We start from the raw sequence: 12,060 nt of genomic DNA on the forward strand, positions 1-12,060 counted from the left end.
TGGATGCAGGAGAAGCCACCAAGGAATGAGGCACAGCAGTGCCAGACTGTCAGATTATATGGCTCGATGCCATATCATAGTAATAATGGCAAGATTTGTGCAGGAGAAATAAAAAATGGTCAGAGAACCACAGCAGAGGACTTCAATTAGAGACAAATGACAGATGCTGGCGTGAAAGTTTCCAAACTTGACTTTGCTTTAACAGAAGGACAGACTGAGAGGGCTTTCTAGGCGCAAAGTGAAGAATCCTAGTCCTCTACTGCTTTCTAAAACAGCTTTAGCCTGCTAAACTACCTCTGTTTTAGGATACATCAGTCACTAAAGGCTTTCACCGTACTCTGTGCCTGCAGGGCCCGGAGGCTGATGTACCCTCAGCGTGCACCCGAGTGTCAGCAAACTGGACACAGTGCCTACAGCCGACGGCTGGGTGGACGATGCAGACCGACCTAAGACAGACGCCCACCTCCGATGTGGGACTGGGGTGAACTCCAGACGTAAGCAAGATGCCAGGGAGCTTCACATTAGGATCTGTATCTCCAAGAAACGTCGGTATAAAACATGATGTGGAGGCCCTTTAATTCTGGATGAAGATGGGCTGCTGCTGCGATTTATCTGTAGTCTGCTAACACCTTTAGGTGCCTTACGGCTGCAGTGAGCGAAGCATTGCTCACGGCAGTTTGCAGGCAGCACTGGGAGCTGAACCATTTCCTGCTCGTTTTATGGCATTTCTTTTGTGGCCTAACGGGCAGAGGTGAACAAGTGACAGCGGAGAAGATCAACAGAAGCCATCGCATGCTTTTCACAGAGACAGGCCATGGGCACACCAGAAATCAGAGCAACCGGCTCCGTCGCTCGTTTCAGCCCTTTAACGCGACGAATATTAATGCAGTAAACACAAGCGTGTAAGGTGCCTCGCAGCTAGAGCCCCTCTGCCCACGTAAGAGCTACGCAAAGGAACAGGACAGGCGGGGCAAGCCGCGGGAGCGGCCGAGACCACCGGGCACCCGGTGAAGCGGGGACGGAACCGGGGAGCCGGGAGCTGCCGGACGCTGCCCGGGCCGGGCGCGCTCGCGGGCCCCCGCCGCCGCCGGCAGCCGCGGCAAGGGCGGAGCCGCCGCGCAAGGGCCTCCTGGGAGACGGGCGCCAGCGCGCATGCGCCCCGCCGCCCCCCGCCCCGCTTCGGTCTCTGGTGCCCCCCGAGGGCGGCGGGCGGTGGCCGGCGGGGGCGGAGCCGGAGCCGGAGCCGGGGCGGCCGCGGCTGCCGGGAGTGTGGCGGGGCCGGGCCGCGCCGCGCCGCTCCCTTCCCTTCCCCCCGCGGCGCGCTGACTGCGCAGGCGGCGGCGCTGGCGCGATGGCGGCCGGGGACGGCGGCGACGAGGTGCGGGTGCTGCAGAACCTCCGGGGGAAGATCTGTAAGTGCGGCGCTGCCGTGGGGCTGGGCTGGGCTGGGCGAGCGCCCGGGGCCGCCGCGCTCAGGTGCCCGCTCCTGTCGTGGCTCCGCGGCGCGGGCCGCCGCCGTTCCCTCTCCTTCCCCGCGGCGGGGCGGGCGCCGGCGGTGGCGGCCGGGGGCTGGGTTGGCGGGGAGCGCTGCGGGGGGGGGGTGGCAGCAGCAGGAGCTCCTCACGGCCGTGCCGAGCCCCGCGGGGCGGGCGTGGGGGCGGCGGGGGCCCGGGCCGCGCCGCGGCGGCGCCGGGAAGGGGCTTTGTGGCGGGCTCGGCCGGCACGTGCTGGCGGGGGCGGGTGGGGCCGGGTCGGGGTCTGCGCGGCCCCCGGGGCGGGCTGGACGCGGCGGGGCCGTCGGAGCCCCGGAGCGGCTGGGATGCATCCGTTGCTCCTGGGGTTTCCTTGAGTCAGCGGGCGAGCAGAAATGCCCCTTCCCGTCCGGACCTCGGGCATCGGCGTCTGTTTGTCAAGCAGAAATTGCGAAATTATTGATGTGCAGGAAGTCGGTGGTAGAGGGCTGTTCTGGAAACGGTCATTAATGCTTCTGTTTCTTTGTGCAGCGTGTGTGCGAGTGAGAGGGAGGCTGGTGACTTTATTTTGGTGGTTAGGAAGTGCTGACTAAAAATACCTACACGTTCAGTAACGTGGGAAACCAAAGGATGAGCTGGGGAGGAGGGGCCGGGGAGGAAAACAGATAGTGTGGTGCCGCTCGGGAGGACTTCAAAGCAAGGAGGAGAAACAGGATGTGCAGCGGCTTCCTGAAGGGGTATCAAAATACATTCATACAATTCGGATGCAACCCGTTTATTTCCTTTCTCACGCAGTCGATCGACTTTTTTGAGAATGAAGCAAAACAAGTTGAATTGGGCATGGCGCTGGGACAGAGAACTGGTTGTGAAAATCTTTTGAAGGATTAGGTTTGGTGGAGGAATGGAGTCGTGTTTACTTAAATGTCGTCATGCAGTATGGACTTGAATATGTCTTCAGTAAATAGAAGACTAGGTCATGGAAGCAGGAGACTGCATGAGGTATAGCTGGAGGTGCTCTCGCTCCAGCGTGTTTGTGATAGAGAGCGATTGATTGCCTGTTGAGTAGACAAGGCTGAACACACACTTACTGAGATCTTACATTGTTAGCAATTATCACAGAAATAATACGTGTTGGTTGCCTTTAAAGAAGATGACTGTTAGTTTGGGGGCTAAAGCATTGATTACTGAAGCTGACTTATTTATTGACACCATTCTGCTTCTTAACTTTTATCGTAAGGTTTTTTTTCAACACTGGACAACAAAACATTCAAGGAGTTTTACATTTTGTGATACCTGAACCTGATTTCTTCACTGTGAGGATGGTGAGGCACTGGAACAGGTTGCCCAGAGAGGCTGTGGATGCCCCATCCCTGGCAGTGTTCAAGGCCAGGTTGGATGGGGCTTTGAGCAGCCTGGTCTAGTGGAAGGTGTCCCTGCCCATGGCAGGGGGCTTGGAGCTAGATGATCTTTCAGGTCCCTTCCAACCCAAACCACTCTATGATTCTATAAAAGTTTTTCCATTAAGCATTAAAAGACAAAACCCCAAATGTCTTGAAACTTACGTTGAAACTCTGGATTAAGCCTGCAGTTGTATTGTAACTTTGTTCAATTACCTGGCAAAAGTAATGGTGAGCTGAGGTCTGTGACCTGCTTCCTAGGGAATACATAAAAAGCTGGTTGCCAAAGATTGACCTGTAAGAACTGTATGAGCCTACCTGGAAAATGAGCAGAAGTAACAGCTGCAATGAAAGATGTGTCTTGAAACAGTGTGAAAATCAATTTGTAAACCTACTTGTTTCTTCTTACAAAACAAAAACACTGTTTAAAAAAAAGGTATGAGTTAAGTATGCTGTGGAAGCTTGCGAACCCTAAAATCCCTAGATGCTCTTTTGTCTTCTTCTCATAGCACGTGCTGTTTTATTTTCACTTCTTGCTAGTATTTTACTGATTTCTTTTTTAGGGGAAGAGCCTCGGAATGAACAATAAGGAACAAATGTAATAATGTAATACCCTTTGATCTGGAGGGATTAGCAGTAGCAGACCTCACTTTGGAAGTTGATGTTCATAGTTTGTAAGAATTCCTTGTAGCATGTTTCTTAGAAGTGGAATACATTCTGGTGCCTAAGCTTTGTTGGCATTTAAACTGCTACAAGACTTGACACTGACTCATTTTATATGTGTTGCATGAGAGAGAGTGGTAGTTTTAATGAGCTAATGTCAGTTCTATGTAATTCTGCATGTATAGAAAACACCATCTGCAGCAAGTTCTTATTTACACTGTTGTTTTACAATACGCAAATAGATGGTAAAATCTCAAGTTAGAGATGTTATATAAATCATCACAATAGATTTAGAATTGAGCCATATACATAAAGCTGGCTTAAATAGCCATTACATACCTAGCAGTGAAAAAACAGAGTAGGAATGCATTTGTAGTCCCTGGTACTCTCTCTACTCTCTCTGTTTTGTGGGATATCAGTGTTTGCAGCCAGTCTCCTGCCTCCAGTTTTCAAGTAAGAGGCAAGATGAACTGGTCTTACCAGTTAAGACCCCATAATATTTTTTTAAAATATGGTATTACACTTCAGCAGGTTTCCACCAGAAATCCACTGAAAGTCTGTCTTTTCTTTATGATGAGTTTTTTGTATTGGTGGCTCTATTTTGTGTGTCATAGTAATGACAAAAGCGCTTTACCAAAGTATGTGGATATCATGTAGATTTAGACATATTGCATAGTGTAGTGTTTTAAGCTTTATAACTAGCTTCTGTTTTCATTTTATGACATACAGTAGTACATGTTTAGGTGGTAAGTGATTTTTAGTTGCTTTGAATTTTTTGGTGTGTTTACTGAAACCAGTGTTAGTGGAGCACTTGGAAAATGTCTGTCGTCTCCCAGAGCTCATCTGACAAAGTTCGGGACACATTCTTTTTCAAACTTCTTGCACTGAGTTGTTAACACTGTGTGGTTATCTCTGCTTATGCTGCACTTCTGTAGTGAATTTAATTGTTGCTATATAATATGTTTAGTCCTGTGAAGCAAATACTTAGGAGTTTGCGTGCATAAATGTCTTCTAAATTTCTTTGTTCTGGGTCCCTGTCAGAGGATGTGCACTAATGCGCACTTTCACTTGACAGAGGATATTGTGAATAGCATTTATCTATCTGACCTCCTGCTTTTGCTTGGTTTCTGATGTACTGTTAACAGTGAACAAGCTTTACCTTGATGTTTTCATGTAGCGTCTATGTTTAAAAAATTATGCGCAGGCATGGGAGTTTGACAGAACAGTTGAATTTGGTAGGTTGCTCCATTGCTGTTATTACTAACTCATAACATTAATGTGGAGAGTTTGAATTTATTGAGTGTTGTATACCTGAATTCCTATTGCTCTAGCACTTGAGTTTTTATTAGCATTGCATCTTTTCCCTTTCATTTAGGTTTGACCTAATCTTACTTTGAAGTGAGGTTTTACTGGGTTATATAGAGAACCTAAACAATATTTTCTAAATATTTTAAAATCCAAACCAACATGTATAATTGGCCAAAGTGTGGGTGTTGTGGTTTTTTTTTTTAATTGCTATTATTATTTTTTGCTGTTTTCCCAAAATAGCTGAGTGGCAATAAAGAAAGTTAATTTGAAAGTCAGGTAACTAATTGCAATTGTGAACTTCTATGTTTTCAAAATAAAAAGGTTGACTTTTAGTATTTTAGTGATGCATTTAATGGTTTCCCTATTGAATTAGGCTACTACATGTGTCATTTGAAAATAATTTGTGGTTTAAGTTAGTCCGGTGACCAAAACTGGTGAATTGATATGGTCAATACAAAATAAATAAGTCTGTTATTGCTGCTGTTTCATCACTTGTGCATGTCCCCATTTGAACTGCAAGTTTCAGTATCACACTATATAGTTTTAAATGACAGCCTCTGTGAAGAGGCTTGAAATAGTTCCACAGTTAGATCTAAAATTGGGTTAACTTCTCTCTTTTCCCCAAAACAACTTTATTTGGTGTTTCTGACTAACCATTCATACTACCTACACTTTCCAAACAAACCCTTGGAAAACTCTGGTATACATTTCCTCAAGATACTTCTCTCACCTCTTAACTTTTTTCCTTTGCATCCTTTGAACAGTGAAACATATGCAGTCTTCAGAATTCAGAATTGCATACTTGATGAATGCACTGAAAATCTAAACATTCAAGCAGATATCTGGTGTTGTTCATACTTGATTTTTATGCAACCATTATAGCCTTAGGTTTTCAGGAAAAATCAAAGACTTGTGCTCTTTTTATTTTTTTTTTTTCCCCCCATAAGTAAATAAGCTTCTTGGAAGAGTTGTACTGCTGTATAGCTGAAAAGTTTCCCACAATCACAGATATTGAGAGGTGTTTGGAAAGATGTGAAATCTCATGCTCTGTATTTCACCTGACAAGTGCTCTGAGGTTATTTTAAACTCAGAACTGAGAATCATCCCCTCTGCCTCTCAAAAACCTCAATAAATTTGTCTGTGCCTTAAAGCTAAACACTTGGGCTACATAATAGAAGTTTTTGTCTCATTAGAAAATCAAAGCTTCTATTTCTTCTATTCCCTTGGGTAGAAAGTTCCTTTTAATATTGAAAGACTGCAGTATAGTAGACATAAAAATTGTGAATTATGTAGAGATATTTAATTTTTACTCTGTTAAGAAAACACGAAACTATAATAATCGTAATTACCTTTCAAAGTCCGGTGCCTTTACAGTGCCAGTTAAGTAATGTTATATCTTAAATATTTTATGTAAAAGTAGGATGGTGAAGCTACAGAGTATTAACTAAAAAATAAAGATTCTTATCAGGAACACCTGACAGAGTTCATGCTTATTAATTACAAACTACAGTATCAGAAGCTCTCTGGGGATTACTAGCCTCTTTCATGAATTTATTTGTATATTTTCTTTCGTATGTTTTATTAAAATAGCTTTTTTTTAGACGGTGTTCAATCTTTGATGCTTTTCTCAGTTCTTCTGCAGTATCTCACTTAAGAGTAACTTTGAGTTTAGTCTCTTTTTGGAGTCTAATAGCATTAAAAACTGATTCTGTTCATGTCTCTCAATCTGTCAACATTAAGTGTGATGTTTAAAAATAATATGTATACTTCCTCCTCTCCCACACCCAAGTTGATGAAAAGCTCATTGATGCTTCTGAGAGCACAAGTTTTAACTGTGGAAGTTACTTAAGTTTCATGCTTTCCCTCAGTGTACATATGCCTGACTTGGAAAACATCATGCATGAAGTTCATTCTCTGTTCCTGTTAAACTGTCAGGTTCTCTGCTCAGATACAGTTCTGGTAGCCTTTCCAATGCCAGGCATTACTTACTTAACTTTCGAGACTGTAATAATCTATTTAACACCAAAAAAAAAGGGGGTGGGGGTGGGGAGAGAGAAAACAAAATTCTGATTTTACATCTTAACAGCATAGACAATAAAGCTGACTCCACCGTACTTCATATCTGCAGTGTTTTAAAAAGGAACATATGTATGACACTTCAAATCTAGTTTCAAGCTGTGGTCTGTGAAAATGGAGGTGTTATGTTATTCAGACATGATAAGTAATTAAAACTCAATACTTTGGTGTAGTTTTTATCCTATTACTTTTTAATACCTTATATAAAGTTTAGATAATGATGATTCCACATTTCATTGGGAGAGGTATTCCCAGTAGCAGGTAAGGATGAATGCTACTGTAAAAGGTCCTGGTTAAGACCTAATGCAGAATACAATTCTGGTTGCCTGTGTTTAGGATAACAGTTGAAGTGGAACAGGGACAGAGCGTGGCTACTCACTGATTAGGAGCCACTCATATGAGAGAGTACCAGAAATGCTTGTCTTGTTTCTTTTAGCAGAGTAAAAGGTGGAAAGGGTCTGTTCACTGTCTTCAAAGACATTCGGAGGGGAAGCAAACATCCGGGGGAAATAACTATTTAAGCTAAAGGACAGTGTTGCTGTAAATAAACGTAGATATCTGCGGCATTCGGATCTTGGAAGAGCTCTCTGATTTGAGCATTGGGAACTGCTTTTATCTGTAACTACTTAGAAGTAACCATTTCCAGAAAGGGCTGCCTGATGTCCAGCCTGTGTTATTGCAGTGGCCTAGACTCAGTATCCAGCAAATCCTTGTATTCCTGTGTCTCATTAGAAGCTTCCTTTTCTATTTGTTCCTATCCATCTTGCATTTAGTCACTAGGTGATTTTCCCCCTTCTGCTAGACCAGACAGTTAGGAAAAAATAAGCAGTACTCATAGCTGAACCTTTGAAAATACATCAGTCAACTTTAAAATCAGCTGTTCATTGTGGAAAATGAAACAGAGATCTGATGGGTAAGTTCTTGTTAATCAGCATCCTTTAGCCAAAATATTTGCAGAGAAAATACCAAGTGAACAATAGCTTGACCAGATCATGTCTTGGTCTTATGACCTAATGCCATATCACCTCAGGCTGCAAGCTTCTTGGATTTAGCAAGCCACGCAGGGTCAAGCTGGAGATGAGACCTCTCAAGGGAAAGTGCAGGTGCTGCAGGAAGTGGTGTTCATGAGTCAGTGTGCTGTCCTCTTCCTGTCGACTCTCATTCCACGTGAAGCTGGATGTAGCAAGTTCTGTACACTATTGGATCTTACGAATTGAAAATGAATGTGTAAATGCATGCTAACTGAATGGGAAAGTACCTTTTGGACACACAGTAAAACTGTTAAATTCTTGTGCCTAATATTTTGTGGGTTTTTCCCCCTCAATATTTACAGTCATTTTTTTTATTTACAGATGACGCCAAACACTTAGTACCCAACAAAATGAGAGACTTTTTCTGTACCATAAACTTGGACCAAGAAGAAGTTTTTCGTACACAGGTAGTTGAAAAATCTTTAAGGTAAGCTTGATTTTTAAATGGAGATGATAAGCAAGACTGCCTCACTTCAGAAAAAAACCCAAGATATGTATCAATGTGCATGTGCTTTTGCTTGTACCTCTTTAAAATGAGAGCTGACTTGTGGCAACTACTCAGAAACATAACAGCAATGTGTAAATCGTGAGAGTAGTTGAAAAGACAAAATTGAGGCTTGCAGGTAGTACAGTGCTTTTAAAATGAAGCATGCTAGAACATATTTCACTATTACTTTATTCTGTTCCATTGGGCAGCATAACATTCTTTTTCTTGCCAGGTTATTTTCAAGGGAAAGAAATCTACCTGATACTTGCTCTCCATGCCATTTCCTACTTCTAACATGCAGTTGGTCTGTATTGGTGGAATTCCACTTTTAGTGTCTGTCTTGTAAAACCTGTTTCTATAATGAAGGATCGGGAACTTTTCCATATATAAGAATTTTGTGTGCTGTGGGATGTAGGAAAACCAAATCTTAAAACAACTTCTCCTCCACCCCTCCCTTCTTCCTGGGCACAGCTTCACTCCCGAATTCTCTACCTACCCCCCACAGCAGCGCAGGGGGACAGGGAATGGGGGTTGGGGTCAGTTCATCACACGTTGTCTCTGCCGCTCCTTCCTCCTCAGGGGCAGGACTCGCCACTCTTCCCCAGTTCCAGCCTGGGGTCCCTCCCACGGGAGACAATCCTCCACTAACTTCTCCAATATGGGTCCTTCCCACAGGCTGCGGTTCTTCACGAACTGCTCCAGTGTGTGTCCCTTCCACAGGCTGCAGTCCTTCAGGCACAGACTGCTCTGGCGTGGGTCCCCTGCGGGGTCACAAGTCCTGCCAGAAAACCTGCTCCAGCGTGGTCTCCTCTCTCCACGGGGCCACAGGTGCTGCCAGGAGCCTGCTCCAGCGCGGGCTTCCCACGGGGTCGCAGCCTCCTTCGGGCATCTCCCTGCTCTGGCGTGGGGTCCTCCCCGGGCTGCAAGTGGATATCTGCTCCACCATGGACCTCTGTGGGCTGTAGGGGGACAGCCTGCCTCACCATGGTCTTCCCCAGAGGCTGCAGGGGAATCTCTGCTCCGGCGCCTGGAGCACCTCCTCCCCCTCCTTCTTCACTGACCTGGGGGTCTGCAGGGTTGTTTCTCTCACATGTTCTCACTCCTCTCTCTGGCTGCAGTTTCTGTGCCTGCTGCAACTTTTTTTTTCCCTTCTTAAATCTGTTATCCCAGAGGTGTGCGCTACCACTGTCGCTGAGGGGCTTGGCCTTGGCCAGCAGCGGGTCTGTTTTGGAGCCGGCTGGCATTGGCTCTGTTGGACATAGGGGAAGCTTCTAGCAGCTTCTCACAGAAGCCACCCCTGTAACCCCCCTGCTACCGAAACCTTGCCACGCAAACCCAATACAAAAAACCCAAAAATTTTTGGGGGGGGTCTTAAGTAACGCACACGCACACCCTCTCCCTCAAATTGAGAATTTTTCAGGTGATACGAAATTAATATTTCTAAGTTGAGAACATTTTTTTAGGAGCTAGAAGTCAGTGTTCTGAATCACTCTTTGCCCATAAGGTGCCTTTCTGTCTCTCCTGACTACATAGGGAAGTCCTTCATCCTCTGAATTATGGCTGCATTTAGATTCACAGCATGAATAGGGTTCCAAACAAACTGATGAAATGTAATAAAATGTCATCCTCTATTAGCAGTGACCAGAGTTGGATGCTTACACTTGATTACTAGTGTGTGTCCAGTTATGACAGCTGACACTTGTTCCGGAAACTTAATTATACCATCTTGTGGCTTATTACTCTGTTAAGGTAGAATACCGTACTAATGTAGAGGTACTGGAAGGGAAGATGAAAGTTCTGATCTCTTCTTAGTCTGAAAACTTCATAAATTGCTTTTTAGTAAGGTGTAGTACAGTATAATTTTAGTCATAAATAAAACTTTGAATTTAATTGTTTTGTTTTATTTGTTTGCTTTTTCTTACATAATTCCCAATCACTGTATTCTGTGTTTTGTTACTGTATTCTAGGTTGCGAACTTACACTAGCTATAATCTAAAATTTTATTATAGTTACCTGCTAGTTAAACATCTGTGGAAGTAATTATCACTAGAATTAAAATTATCTTTGACTACAGTGATTGAAAACTAATGACGAAATGTATTTTTAAAATGTGCAGAGAGGTTTGGGCTTCCACCAGCACTGGGACTATTGTTAAAGTGCAGATGTGAAGCAAATGACTTCAGAGTTAAAAAATCATGAATTAATACTGAAGTGAAAGAAGGGTATTTTGACTAATGACTCAAGAAATATTTCCTGACATGGGTGGGCTTTCTGGGGGTTCTGAAGAAACAAAATTTTTTTCTCTTGGAAAGTTTAAAGAACATCTGTGAGCCTCCTCAAATATCTATGGTCAAGTATGAGGAATTGGGGAGGGGAGGGGTTGTGGTATGTGTGTGTTGCATTCTTTATTTAAACTAAATTAAGTTTTTCTTTTTCAAACTGAACTTTGTGTGAATGCAAGGTTATAGCAAAAATTTATTCTCTTCTTGATATAACTGTAGTGCTTATCAAATGACAGATCCAGGGGCATTGGTCAGTTTCTGCCATAGAGCTGCCAGTTTAATGTAACAAGGAAGGGAAGAGCAAATGTGGATGTCACACATTTAAATTTAATCTCCTGTATTACTGTAATCCAGTTCTTCCTGTATGACAGTCTGGTCTTCCTTTGAATTAGCACTGTCTTCTAATTTTGTATCCGTCACAGTCTTTAAAGTTCTTGCATCAAAGTCACAAATGAAAGTGCTAAACTGACTGAATCCCTGAGGAACAGGTTGAGTAAGTTCTCCATTTTAATTATTCCTCATTGGTATAACCTATATTAGCCCTTCAGCCAGTTCTGCATCCACCTAAGAATTTCTTTACTAATCCTTTGTATTCTCCACCTTAAATTTTCTCTCTGTCTCTCATACTTTGCTAAAGAATAATCAACAACTGATTCACAAGGCAGTGGTATTAATCTAGGTAAGGAAAAACATATCAACATGAATAAAACAATGCATTACCTTCTATTTGTGCTCATACTATTGACCTGTTCTTTCTTGCCAAATCTGAGACTTCGTGTAATGTTGAGGTCAAAATAATGATTGTTAGTGGCTGATCATTCTTTGGTGAGGGGGGGATATAGTTGTGGAGTTTGCTTTAGCCATAGGATATGGCTGCTAAATAGGTTTTTGGAGATCTCTACTAATAGTCTCCATCCCAGACTAATTATCTGATTATAATTGGATGCATAGAGTTATATAGATCCAGCAAGAATTGGGACTTAACACTTAGTGATACACAGAAGTTGATACTGTACATCGTAGTCTAGTGTTCTCCTTGGGATGCCTGACTAAAGCTGAGTTAGTAGCAGAGTTTCCCTTGATACCAGTGCCAGCTAGTTCACCCACTGTTCACTCTTTCTGCTGCAAGATCTCTTTGTACTGGTGTAACTATTATTTGTGTTGCTGTTGGGGGAGCCATATCACGGAATTGACCCAAGTTTAAAATCAGCCTTTGTTTCATCTTTCTTTGGTCTGATTTATTGTGTCAATACAATTAAAATGAGCAGCCAAGGTAATAAGGAAATTGAGGCTGCTTAGGGCTGCACTGTTGCTAAAGGTAATGCTCGTGAATTTCTACCTTCA

The 12,060-nt window shown here is 43.6% G+C and overlaps 1 protein-coding gene across 1 annotated transcript in view; it reads left to right on the forward strand.

Annotated features, from left to right (window-relative positions):
* Positions 1 to 1,269: 1,269 nt before the first annotated feature.
* Positions 1,270 to 12,060, forward strand: part of RASA2 (RAS p21 protein activator 2) — a 53,229-nt gene continuing 42,438 nt past the window's right edge. Inside the window, exons 1-2 of the mRNA XM_052804318.1 lie at positions 1,270 to 1,412; positions 8,269 to 8,374. Coding sequence (XP_052660278.1) covers positions 1,352 to 1,412; positions 8,269 to 8,374 — 167 coding nt within the window. The 5' untranslated portion in view covers positions 1,270 to 1,351. The remainder of the gene's footprint in view (positions 1,413 to 8,268; positions 8,375 to 12,060) is intronic.

Source organism: Harpia harpyja, chromosome 12 (genome assembly GCF_026419915.1).
Source record: "Harpia harpyja isolate bHarHar1 chromosome 12, bHarHar1 primary haplotype, whole genome shotgun sequence".
Lineage (NCBI taxonomy): Eukaryota > Metazoa > Chordata > Aves > Accipitriformes > Accipitridae > Harpia > Harpia harpyja.